At 48.5% G+C, this 13,732-nt stretch overlaps 1 protein-coding gene across 1 annotated transcript in view; it reads right to left on the bottom strand.

Moving 5' to 3' along the window:
• LOC113449959 (unconventional myosin-Ig-like) overlaps positions 1–13,732 on the bottom strand; it is a 53,854-nt gene that overhangs the window by 30,234 nt on the left and 9,888 nt on the right. Inside the window, 7 exon segments of the mRNA XM_087917471.1 lie at positions 77–191; positions 3,571–3,716; positions 4,621–4,827; positions 6,255–6,371; positions 9,842–9,943; positions 11,612–11,665; positions 12,210–12,375. Coding sequence (XP_087773597.1) covers positions 77–191; positions 3,571–3,716; positions 4,621–4,827; positions 6,255–6,371; positions 9,842–9,943; positions 11,612–11,665; positions 12,210–12,375 — 907 coding nt within the window.

Raw genomic sequence — 13,732 nt, forward strand, 5'->3', positions numbered from 1 at the left:
GGGAAAAAATTAATTTCAGATTGAAAAACAATTTGGAGGGTGTTCGGAGGGCTGCGTCAATGTTTAGGGGACTCACGTGTTGCCATTCAATCCCCTCACGCTGGTATTCCTGCTGTTCCTGCTGGAGGATCAACTCGATGAACAGCTGCTGCAGCTTCTCATTACAATAGTTGATACAAAACTGCTCGAAGCTAGAAGAAGACACTTAGAAGGTCAGGATCTTTGTCCAACAATCCGCCCCCCACCCAGCACCCATCCAGCTACAGCAGGGGTGTCAAGCTTGATTTCATTGAGGGCTGCATCAGGGTTGTGTTTGACCTCAGGGAGGCCGGGGGGGGAGGGGCGTGGCTGGGATGGACATGGTCAAGTCGACGTCATTTGTCAAGGCTCCATTTTTGGCCTCCTGGAGGCCTCTGCCAGTGAAAACAGAACTTGGGGAGGCCACATGTGGCCCACCTGGGCTCCATTTTTGGCCAGGACAGCCTCCTGTCACGGTTGAAAATGGAGCCTGTGAGGGCTCTATGCGGCATTCCCGAGCTCCATTGTTGCTGGCAGAGGCACCACGGACCAGTCTGCTGTTTCCAGGGTGCTCCTGTAGGCCAATGTAAACAACCTGCAGGGCAGATATAGCTCACCGGCTTTGAGTTTGACACCCCGATCTACAGGAATTCTTTGCTTAATGACTGACCACTTAACAGCCATCACACACACATACACACACACACACACACACACAGAGCAGCCTCTGGCTGTACCCAGTCTAGCAAAATAAAGGAACAGGAAAATGAGTCCATGAAACAAGGAACAAACAATAAGTCCACAAAGTCCACAAAGTCCAGAAGAAGGCAAGTAGTCCTGCAAACTCCAAATGTCTTTACCCGCACAACAAACTCTACCAATTCAGCATTTGTTCCTGACAAATGCCGATTCCCGCAAGGTCTCCTTAAATCTCAGTCCCCAGGTGTGCCTTGGGAAGGTGGACTGGGTGCATTCCTCCCGAGTTGTTGGGTCGTCCTGTGCTGTTCCTGCCTTCTCTCCACCCTCCGTGCTTGAGGATCAGGAAGGGGCAGTCCTTGCTCATTGCCTATGCAACATTGCTCCTCATGTCCACTGCTTGCCCTCTCTTAGTTATCCTGCCCCCGTTCCACCCTGCGTCCCAATCCTGAAGGGCCCTGAGCTGACTTGGCCTGCTCCTCTCCACATTCCTCTGAAACCATTGAAGCCGCTGCCTCAATCTCCGTTGGCTCCAGCTCTGGCTCGTCTTCCCCTGCAAATTCAGGCTCCAATGGGGGCATGACATAGAGATTTCAATGGAGGAAGCATGCAGCCAACTAATGATGAGGAAGAGGAACTGCCTTCTGTACCTGATCACGAGAATACATAGGGCAGAAAAAAGGCAGGAGCAGGGATGGTCAGCTCAATAACTCGTAAAGAGACAGCCTTGCCTATCTTGATGCATTGCATCAGAAGGTGGCTATTTAAGCACAGGAGAGAGTAAGAAGCGACGGTGGGAGCAACGTGTTCATTTTCGGGTGGTGTGTTTTTGGGCTGTTGTGAGTCCTGCCTCGCTTTGGATGGACACCTTTCAGTGGTGGGTTTCCAACGTTTTTCCTACCAGTTCTACGAGTGTTTCTATGCACACTTGCTTTGCGTGTGCATGGAGGGCTCAGAGACCAATCTCTATCCGAATGCTGATGAGTGAGCTGAGCTGTTTTTTAGCTCAGCTGAGGCACGGCAATCTGCACGAATCAGCTTGAGCTAAAAACAAGGGAATATAGGAGAGGTGATGGCGGGGGATGGGTGGGCAGGGCCAGTTAGAGGTGGCATTTGCCAGTTCTCTGAACTAGTCAAAATTTCCGCAACCGGTTCGCTTGAACCGGTCCAAACCGGCTGAATACCACCTGGGGAATCACCATGCCTTGTACTTGGATTGCGCCGTGTGAATTCTGGACTTTTCTTGCCTCAGGAACCTGCTTGTACTTTGGATTTAACCTTGCCTGGTGGGTTTATTTGGATTGGGCAACATTTAAGTGCCACGTGGACACACTGGATGCACATTGCTCTGAGGACTAACACCGGTCTGCTTGTGGCTGGATTTAATTGGGATTGTTCTGGGTTTTGGGTGAAGGGAACTGTGGGGAATATTGATAAACCCACTGAACCACAATTACGTGCGTGCGTGTGTGTGTGTGTGTGTGTGTGTGTGTGTGTGTGTGAAAGAGAGACTGAGAGCTGGACAACACACAAAGTTACAACTGCTGGTGTACAGGCAGTCCTCAAGTTACACCCACACTTTTTAGCCCCAAATGCCTGTCACTAAGCGAGACAGCAGTTAAGCGAGTTTTGCCCTGTTTTACTACCTCTCTTGCCACCACGGTTAAGTGAACCACTGCAGCGGTTAAGGGAGTAACACGGTTGTTAAATGAATCTGGCTTCCCTATTGACTTAGTTCAGAGATCAGCAACCAGTGGCTCCGGAGCCACATGTGGCCCATTTGGGTCTCTGCTGCGGCTCCCGATCAGCTGATCCCACCACTGGCTGGCCCTTCCCCTCCCGGTCACTCCTCTCCTGGCCTGAGAAGGTAAGGATGATGGGGACGCGCTCCATATTCCAGAGCAGGAGTTGATGGGGTAAGTGTGAGTGACACTGAGTTGGCTACGCCCACCTAGTCACACCGGTTGTTAAATTATTGGCTCCTGGTGTTTTCTTTTCTGTGGGAAATAGGTCCAAATGGCTCTTTGAGTGTTTAAGATTGCAGACCCGGGATATGGCAACCATCATAAACACGAGTCAGCTGCCAAACATCTGAATTTTGATCACGTGACCATGGCGGTGGAGGAATTCAAAATATTATACTACTGTTTTGTGGGCGCGCGCAGAGCATTCTAAAATGGGCAATTTTAATCATGAAAACTTACATTACCATCAGCGCTGGTGAGTAGAACAGCTGAGGCATGGCAGAGCGGCTCAACCGAGGTACAAATAAAGGAAATACAGGACAGGAAAGGGCAGGGGGTGGGCGGGTGGTGCTGGTGGTGGCCAACTGCTGACTGGCGCTACCGGATCACTAAAACCGGTGTGAACTGGCAGTATACTACCACTGGAGCACGAGGACGTACAAAGAAAGGCGGTCGTAAGTCCATTTTTTTCCAGTGCTATTGTGACTTCGAACAGTCACTAAATGTACTGTTGTATGTTGAGGACATCCTGTAAATACGCACACTATCACATTTCATATGGTTGGCAAACTGGCTTGTCTTTACGACCAGTTGCAGGTGCCCGTGGTCACTTTTTCTTGCCAGGTTTTGCCACTTTCCAGCAAAAAAAAGTCAACTTGAGAGAATGGGTTCACTTAACAACCATGTGGTTCACTTAACGGCCATGTAACTCACTGTATGACCCTGGCGACTCGCTTTAGGATCATCACAACATAGTCATTCAATTGAGGCTGGCCAGCTATGGCCCATTCAACAACTGCAACAACTTATGACCAAACTTCCAAGCCTGATTTTTAGTCATTAAGTGAGGACTGCCTGTACGATCCAAATAAATTCTCCTGGTGTCTTCTACCTGTTGTTTTCAAAGATCTCGAAGCCGTAAATGTCCAAGACACCGATGACTGTATTTTTGCCATGGATTCGCGGGTCGTAGTTCTTGACCGCGATGATGGCATTGATACGGGTCACAATCCAACAAAAGAGCCGCTCATAAATAGCCTGCGGACAAACACGGGGATAAGACTATACATTCGTTGTGCCGGATGAACTGAGTTTAATGACCCCCACCTCCACCCAAATGTCCTCTTTAAGATGCCGTGAAGTCACACTGACTTGGGTAAGATTAAGGAAGATTTTGGATTTTGGAGCTAGTTTCGTCCGGTGGTGAAGGAGCCATTGCTAGAAAGAGGGAGGTGGAGACTTCTAGTCCCACCTTCACCGGCTGGGTAATGTTGGTCCAATCACCAGGATATTGGTTCAGTTCTAGTCCCGCCTTAGGCATGAAAGCCAGCTGGATGACCCTGGGCCCATCACCAGGAGACTGGGAGTTCTAGTCCCACATTAGGCATGAAAGGCGGCTGGGTGACCCTGGGCCCATCACCAGGAGACAGGGAGTTCTAGTCTTGTCTTAGGCATGAAAGGTAGCTGGGTGACCCTGGGCCCATCACCAGGAGACTGGGAGTTCTAGTCCTGTCTTAGGCATGAAAGGCGGCTGGGTGACTTTGGGCCAATCACCAGGAGACTGAGAAATCTAGTCCTGTCTTAGGCATGAAAGGCGGCTGGGTGACTTTGGGCCAATCACCAGGAGACTGGGAGTTCTAGTCCTGTCTTAGGCATGAAAGCTAGCTGGGTGACTTTGGGCCAATCACCAGGAGACTGAGAGATCTAGTCCCACGTTAGGAAGGAAAATCAGCTGTGTGACTTTCGGCCAACCACGTAGAGATATGAGTTCTAGTCCTGTCTTAGGCATGAAAACCAGTTGGGTGACCCTGGGCCCATCACTAGGAGACTATGAATTCTAGTCCCACGTTAGGAATAAAAGCAACCAGTTAACCCGCTCAACATCACCCAAAACCCCCTAAGACCACCGACGGCGTCATATCCAGACAAACTCTGTCGTTACCTTGGCGCAAGCATCCCGCGCATAGTTGGCTTCATCGCAACCGTGGCCTTTTTGGATCACCTCCCCACCACCCGTCGCCACCGTCCGATACAGGAGGGTGTTCAGGAGGCTCTCTGGGTCAGTGGAAGTCAGTTCCGCAAGGTAGGAGACCAGTTGTGGGTCCTCGATGGCCACCTCGTCACCAGAGTAGATGAAATTCACATTGCCCTGGAAGTTCAGCGGACGAAAAGATCCATCAGACACCAAATACAGCTAGTCCTCGACTTGCAACAGTTCGCTGAGGGACCGTTCGAAGTTCCAACGGCACTGGAAACAGGGACTTAGGACTGTTTTTCACACTTATGACCGTTGCAGCATCCCCCAGGTCAGGTGATTTGCAGTCACTTGCTTGACAACTGACTCACATTAACGGCAGTTGCAGCATTCCAGGGTTATGTGATCCCCTTCCGACAAGCAAAATCCATGGGGAAGCCAGGTTCACTTAACAACCATGTTACTAATTGAGCCAGTGCAGTTAACCCATGTTCGGTAAGTATTGGGTTAGCTCAATTAGACAGGAAAGGGTGCGCAAGAAACTCAAGATCGATTTGCCCTGTTCCTCTGGACTATAAAAGGAGACCGGAAGTATCTTTATTTCATGGCGAGAAAGTTATTTTCTAATCCTCTCTAACTTTTCAACCGTTCTGTAAGCATTGGGCTAGTTCAACCAGACAGGAGGCGGCGAGGAAGAAACTCAAGACGGCCCCGTCTTAATTTTCTTCCGTATAAAAGGAGATGGGAAGCATCTCTTTCAGTTTTCAAGATCACGTTATCAAACCCTAATATATTAGAAAGTACCGATCTAGTCCAGGGGTGTCAAATTCAAGACCCCACCCCCAAGCCGGATCTTGTCCACTGAGGGCTTAGCTCTGGCCCACCGGGACACCCTGGAAACAGTGAAGGACCAGCCCACGGTGGCCCTTCCGAGCTCCCGTTTTTGCTAGCGGAAGGTTGCAGAAGGCCTTCCCAGCCGAAAATAGGGCTCGGGAACCCCGTTTCCGCTGGCAGGCCACTCAGGCCACCACTACAGGCACCCCTGACACAAATGATGTCAAGAGGGCCATGCCTACCCTGGACATGCCCACAGTCCTGTCCCCCCAAGGTCAACCCCAAGGGTGGGTTGCTACCGGTTCACACCGGTTCAAGTGAACCGGTTGTTAATTTTATGGACAGTTCGGTCAACTGGCAAATCCCACCCTTGGTTGGCCCCGCCCACCTCTCCCCCCCTCCCAGGCGCCCCCATTTTGGATCTCAGGTAAGCGCAGGGCCTGAAAGCGGGATGTTCCGGAAGGCCAGCCTCCGGAGCACGGGGGGAGCAAATACCTCCCCCTCCCAACGGCCTGCGTTCGCTCCCAGGATGGTGCAGGAGGCCAACGAGGCCACACCTACCATGGCCATGCCTGTCCAGCAACCGGGCAGAGAACCGGTAGTTAAATTATTTGACCAGCCTATTCCTGGTCAAACCCAGCCCTGATGCATCCCTCAAAGAAATCAAGTTTGACACCCCGTTCTAGCTGTTCCCCTGATGTTGGTTTCCTGATCCCGGCCGACCTCGAAGGGAGGGCCAGTAAAAACGTCAAAACCATGTCGTTTACCAAGTGTAAAATGGCTGCCAGGATCTTCTGCACAGAATCGATCTCTTCCGAAGTAAAACCGATCACTTTCATGGCGTCCAAGACGGATTGATAGTTGCTTTTCTCACTCTCCAAAGACTTGGGAGAGGGCAGGAAGGTTCAAGGCCATTGTTGGAGAACAAAGGGATGAAATGAAAATAAGAACAAGAATTAATCGGGAGGCCTTGGCTGTTCACCATAGTCCTCGGTGTCAACTCATAAAATATTTCTAGGGTTTTTTTAGAGTTGCCAACAGAAAGGGAGTGGGGGAAAAGGAGTTTGAAAGAGCAGTGTGGCTGTTTGGAAATGGAAAGTGCATTCCATACATAGTTTTTCAAAGAAGACAACGGTAGGAGGGTTAGATCTTCCCTCCCCTTTAGCAGCCGAATCATCATCTTCTGAACCCAGCTCCCGGCGCTTCCCCGTGCAGCCAGTCCTCGAACCTATGACCCCAATGGTGCCCCCCGCCCGATTCCTGTGGCTAAGACGTTCATTCCAGGAGGTCTGTCCTAGTTTATGACGTCTCCTGCCCCGTTCATTCAGGCAACACCTGCTGTTATTCAACGAGTTCCACTCCTTGTCGTTAGGCGAGTTGTGTGTGACTACCACGACCGTCGTAAATACGAATCTGTAGTCTCCCGTGAGGGGAGCCGAATGTCAACCCATAAAATATTTCTATGGTCTTTTTAGAGTTGCCAACAGGGGAGTTGCGGGGGAGGGGGTTGAAAGAGCAGTGTGGCAGCTTGGAAATTGAAAGTGCATTCCATAAATAGTTTTTCAGAGATAGTAACTAGGTGACCGAAGTTTCTGCTGCACAAATATCTAACTGGAGAGCCTGACTGATGATTCTGGGCTATGGAGGTGTCCCATTGGAGAATATGAATTACGATACACCCAGGGGGTGGGGCGGGGGAAAACCAGGGTGAAGGGTGACAAGGAATGATGTGTCTCAGAGTCGGCTGCACCCAGGCAGTGCCGGCATGTTAACTTTCAATAAATCCTTTTGAAGTTTTGGAAGTTTGGCTCGAGACTCGGGATTGAAATGGAGGGTAACTACCGGAATCCTGACACTCGGCTTACTTACGACCACAATTGAGCCTGAAATTTCTGTGGGTGAACAAGACAGAGGTTAATTGAATCCTGCCCCATTAATAACCTTTTTTTTCCTGCCGTTATTAAGCGAATCCTCGCAATTGTTAAGCTAGAACACGGTTGTTAAGTGTGAATCCAGCTTCCCCTGTTGATTTTGCTCGTCAGAAGGTCGTGACAATGTGACTCCTGGGACACTATGACCGTCATAAATGTGAAGCGATTGCCAAGCTGCTGCGTTTGGATCGCAGGACCCTGGGAAGGCTGTAAGCGGTTGGTAAGAGTGAAAAATGGTCATGAGTCGGTTTTCTCAGTGCCCATTCTCAAATGGTCGCTAAATGAAGCATTGTAAGTTGAGGACTTCATGGATTCCTGCTCGAAAAATCCCAAATGCTTATTCTGTTTTATTGAATGCCTTTTTTGTTTATAAGGCAGTCCTCAGCTTACGACCATAATCAAACGCCGGTTAAGGTTTGTAAGTCACACCAGGCATTAAGTGGGCAGGAAAGATCGTAAAGTGAAGCAAAACTCACTTAAGGAATGTCTTACTTAGCAACGATATTTCAGGGTTCAACTGCGGTCATAAATCAAGGGCTACCTGTAGAGTAGTCTGCAATTAACGACCACAATCGAGCCCAAAATTTCTGTGGCTCAGCGAGACATTTGTTATGTGAGTTTTACCCTATTTTATAAATATCTTTTGCCCCCGTTGTGAAGTCAATCACTATGGTTATTAAGCGAATCACATGGTCATTAAGTGAATTGGGCTTCTCCCATTGAGTTTGCTTGTCAGAAGGTCGCAAAAGTGGATCAGGTGCCCCCCCCCCCCAGACACAGCGACTGCCATAAGTATGCGTTTCCAAGAGTCTCAATTTGGATTAGGTGACCACAGAGATGCTGCAATGGTCGTAAGTGTGAAAAATGGTCATAAGTCATATTTCCATTGCTGTTGTAACTTTGAAATGGTCCCTAAATAAACCATTGTAAATCAAGGACTAGCTGCCCCGGTACAAATATTAACACGTACAAACACGACTTCAGAGATTTCCGCAGATTAACTGAGAGGCATTTAGAGCCAATCCTCGACTTACAGCCATTCGTTTAGGGACCGTTTCAAAGTTACAATGGCATTGAAAAAAAAGCAAGTTCTGGCCGTTTTCGGGGTCAAACTTCAGACCCTTGACAACTGGCTTGTGATACTAATTTCACAGGAAAGTCATAAAACGGGGCAAAACTCACTTAACGACATATATTTTGAGCTCAATTGTGGTCATAAGTCAAGGATAGCTGTCTGTGGCCTGGGTTCATATTACAGGGGGTCCTGGATTTATGACCGGGATGAAGCTTGTCCAGGGATGGGATTCAAATTTCTTAACAACCAGTTCTGTGAGCATGGCCTCATTTATGGGTGTGGCTTGGTGGGCATGTGACTGGGTGGGCATGGCTTGCTGACTGGGTGTGGCTTGGTGGTCATGTGACTGGCTGGGTGTGGCTTGTATGTAAATATTGTAACTATTTATGTAAATATGGAATCTTTTTATGAAAGAAAGAGCAACTTTTACCCCAAATCAGGCAGGCAGATTGAGTTGCTCACAGAATCACAGATTCACTCAGAGATCTATCTATCTTTCTGCCATCGGCTGCCTGAGTCTGCACTGAATAATAGAACCTTCAGTCCTAAGGGAGGTTCGGCTGTGTTTAAAAGCAGAGCCGAAGATCTAAAGATTAGCTAGAAAGCAAGAAATCCAATGATTTCCTGCTTTCTAGCTAATCTAAATCTCCTGGCACAGCTAATAGTCGGAACAGCTGATGATTGTGGGGAGGAGGAAAATTACCAAAAATTAGGCGAAGGCACAAGGCAGGCAAGTTGGATGGCACGCATGCCAGGAAAGAAGCGGGTTGGCGGGGCGGGGAGAGGCGGGGCCAGCCAGTGGCGCTATTTGTCGGTTCTCCGAACTGCGCAGAATCGTAACAACCACTTCTGTAGAACCAGTCCAAACTGGTAAAATCCCATCTAGCCATAAATCATACGGTCGTAAAAGAATTGGCCACATGATCAAAATTCAGGTGCATGGCAACTGACTCGTACTTATGACGGTCATACAGTCATGGGTCATTAAGTGAATGTCAACCATGTCAGCATGATCCTTCTGACAAGCAAAGCCCACGGGAAGCTGGATTCACTTCACAAGCGGGCTACTAACTGAATCAACTGCGGCGGTTCACTTAACAACCGAGGCAGGGAAAGTCATAAAATGGAGCAGAATTCACTTAACAACTTGTCTTGCTTAGCAACAGGTATTTGGGGCTCAATCATGGTCAGAAGTCTACCTGTACATTCATCGGCCACTTCGTCACATTTTCTAATATCTGTAATTTTCTGCGATTACTTTCCTCTCTTGTTTACGTGGAACAATCCACGTTTCTCTACTTCTTCTTCTCCCCAGGACTTGCCACTGATTCAGTGGTGCGGTACTTACCCTGTCATTACTACTACCACCCTCCTTGGTAAACCTGTAGGCCGTTGGGTCTCCAACCAGGTGGAGAGAGTCCAGCTTAGCGTCGGAGGCACCAAGAAGCAACTGGAAAAAAAATCACTCAACTTATGATTCATTTAGTGACCGTTTGACATTACAACAGCACCGAGGAAAGTGACCTAGGACTGTTTTCACACTTATGACCATCGCAGCATCGCCGTGGTCATGCGAGCAAAATTCAGACCCTCAGCAATGGGTTCCTATGTGACAGTGACAAGCCCGGTCAACGAAGAAGCCGGATTCACTTAACAACCCTGTCGCTAAGTTGACAACTGCAGGGATTTTCACTTAACCAATGTGGCAAGGAAGGTCGTAAAATGGAACAGAACTCTCTTAATGTCTCACTTAGCAACCGTTGTGGTCATAAGTTGAGGAGTACCTGTCAAAGCAGCCTATCTCAACGGCTCTTTCTTGGCGGAATTTGTGTCTTGTCTTTAGTCCTCCAGTGAACTCTCTAGGATGAGGGAGGACTAGATTTCACTGGCCTTCAAGTTGCCAACATTGAAAAAAATTGACACTAAACTATCCCACTTCCTTTGGAAGATGCCATAATGCAGGTTGGTCTCAATTTATGATCATCGTTGGGACCACTGTTAAGCAAGACCGTCATTCAAGGACTTGCGCCCGAGGTCGCGCCCTTTTCTTCTCCTTGGCCACTGTGGTTCAGCAAATCCCCGCAGTCATTCAATGAATCACCCAGTTGTTAAGTGATCGAAAAGCTCAACATGGAGATAATTTCTCCTGGGGAGATCGTATATTAATTATTTTTAGATATCTATTAATTAGTAGATCGAACCGTTAAATAAGTTAAGGAAGATGGGAAACATGGTCCAGATTCCCAGGTGGGAGGGAGGGGCTGCATCCCGGAGGAACAAAAAAACCCCCACCCATTTTAGAGATTTTGTGTATGAGAATGAGGACGAAGACAGTTCCTCCTCAATGGTTCCCAGGTTTCATTTTATGCTGCAAGTCAGCAAGATTCCGTCTTCAGGTGAGCTTCAATACATATCGACTTACAATCTTCATTTAGTGACCGTTCAAAGTTTTTCAAACTTACAATATTTGCAGCATCCCCATGGTCATGGGATCAACATTCAGTTGCTTGGTAATTGACTCATACTTATGACAGTTTGCAGCATCCCAGGGCCATGTGATCCCCTTTTATGACCTTCCGATCGCCAAAGTCAAAGGAGGAGCCAGATTCACTTAACAACCGTGTCACAAACTCAACTGCTGCAGCGATTCAACTTAATGACAGGGCCCAGAAAGATCGTAAAATGTGACAAAACTCGCTTAACAACTGACTGCGATGGGAATCTTGGTCTCAATTGTCATCGTAAGTCGGGGACTATCTGTCAAGCGAACTTCTCTGAACAAGTTCAGTGTGTCTTTCTTGTTGTTGTTTTTTTCCAACTCAATCACCCCCTTAGATCTAGCAAACATTGAAGGATCCCGGAATTGTCTCCCTCTAGAAGACGTGTGATGAGATCTCGCCTGTACACCACAACGTGCCCAAGGAATGAGAGTTTCAGGAAAGGACAACCCCATCGAAGAGGGTAAGTCCATGTTCCAAACTGAGGAAACCCCTGGACATCTCAACTTAAGACCGCAGTGGTCATCCTGGTAGGATCTGAACCTGATCTAGAACGTTCTGGATCGACTGAGGGGCAGGAAGAAGGACCTTTACGGGTCCTCGAGTAGAAGTCAACTCACCTGGTAGAAGGCATGGAAGTTTCTCTCGCCTGGTTGCTGTTTGAGGACTCGTGACTGCAAGAGAAGACAAGAAGACCTGGAGGGCTTGCTCGGAGACACACTTTGGTACCCAAAGCCAAACACATCATCTGTGGCAGCTACAGAGCTCAGATCCCACTTCTGAGGGTCTCATGTTGAAGTCCACTCCACTTAAATGATGCCGGTTGGGGGATTCTGGGAGTTGAAGTCCACCCCCTCTTAAAGCATCCAGCCTTCCACAACTTCCCGGGGGCGGGGGAGCATTTTTCACCCTTCCCGAGCCTCCGTGAGGGCTCTGCACTTACCTGGCATCCAAAATGGGTTGGGTGGGGGCTCCTGGGAGGGGAGGGGCAGGATGGGTGGGGCCAGCCAGGGGAGGATTTACCAGTTCACCAAACTGGTAATTAAAAATGATAAAATTACCTATCGGTTCGCCCAAACATTCTGGGAATTGAAGTCCTCCCCTCTTAAAGCATCGGGAATCACTTATTTCAAGATGCTCCATCAATGTGGATTTTGGGGTGAGTTACTCTGGCGTCTCTCTCCCTCTCTCTCTCTCTCTCACACACACACACTGTACCTTTTCCAACAGGTAGTTGCTGATGTGTCCTCCGGTGGGATCTCCCTTGAAGTCAAAATTGATGTCCATGTATTTTCCAAAGCGGCTGGAATTGTCGTTGCGGTTGGTCTTGGCGTTGCCGAAGGCCTCCAGGACACCGTTGGATTTGAGGAGAACATTTTTCACCCTGTAGAAAGTCCAAGGAACACACACACACACACACAGAAAAAATGACTTGGGGAGCGGTGGTGAGATGTTACCTGGTTTGGCGAATGCACGTGTGACTAAGGCGATTGTACAAAGCACTGGAAATGGAGCCTTTAGAAGCTCACCTGCTTTATTTATTTGATTTATTTGACTTGTCAATCACTTACAAGGTAATAGGTACAGGTATAAACCTGAGTAAGAATACGGAAAAGAGGTACAAATAAATGGGGGACAATAGGACAGGAATAGTAGGCACAATGGTGCACTTATGCACGCCCCCCCAAAGATCTCTTAGAAATGGGGTGAGATCAATCGTGGATAGTTTAAGGCGGGGCCGCCAACTTTTGGGGCCTCGGGGACCCCCAAACTCATAATTTTAAATCCCTTGGACCACTAATATGAATCCAGCTTGCCTCTCGCTGAAGCGCCTGGACTCCCACTGACGGGGTGGGGTCCTTCAGGCACTTAGCTTGGCTGCCTGTTTCTGCAACCTTAAATACTGAAAAAGTCATTTGGACCCGTTTCCCATAGAAAACAAAAATCCGGGACCTCTCACCTCTCTCTCTGCCTTTTTTCTTTTTCTCTCTCTTTCCCTCTTTCTCTTCTCTCTCTTTTTCTCCCTCTCTCTCATCTCTCTCTGTCTCTTTCGCTCTTTCTTTCTCTTTTTCTTGCTCTCTTTCCCTCTCTCTGTCTCTCTTTCTCCCTTTCTTCCTCTTCCTCTTCTTCTCTTTCCCTCCCTCTCCTCTTTCTCCCTTTCTCTCTCTCTTTTTCTGCCTTTTTCTCTCTCTTTCCCTTTCTCTTCTCTCTCTTTTTCTCCCTCTCTCTCATCTCTCTCTCTTTCCGTTTCTTTCTCTTTTTCTTGCTCTCTTTCCCTCCCTCCGTCTCTCTTTCTCCCTTTTTCCTCTTCTTCTTTCCCTCCCTCTCTCTTTCTCCCTTTCTCTCTCCTTTTCTGCCTTTTTCTCTTTCCCTCTTTCACTCTCTCTCTTTTTCTCCCTCTCTCTCATCTCTCTCTGTACCTTGTCTCTCTTTCCCTCTTTCTTTCTCTTTTTCTCACTCTTTCCCTCCCTCCGTCTCTCTTTCTCCCTTTCTTCCTCTTCCTCTTCTTCTCTTTCCCTCCCTCTCTCTTTCTCCCTCTCTCTCTCTCCTTCTCTTTTTCCCTTTCTCCCTCTTTCTCCCTTTCTCTCTCTCTCCTTTCTTTTTCCCTTTCTCCCTCCTTTTTTCTCTTTCTCCCTCCCTCCCTCCCCCCTCTCTGTCTGGAGGGTGGAGGAAAGGAACCTCTGGACTGGTGCTGAGTGGTGCCGGAGGCCGACGAGCCACGTGCTGAACACCAGGTGGCT

The sequence above is a fragment of the Pseudonaja textilis genome, chromosome Z (assembly GCF_049901715.1).
Source record: "Pseudonaja textilis isolate UNSWEBS1 chromosome Z, rPseTex1.2, whole genome shotgun sequence".
NCBI classification, from domain to species: domain Eukaryota; kingdom Metazoa; phylum Chordata; class Lepidosauria; order Squamata; family Elapidae; genus Pseudonaja; species Pseudonaja textilis.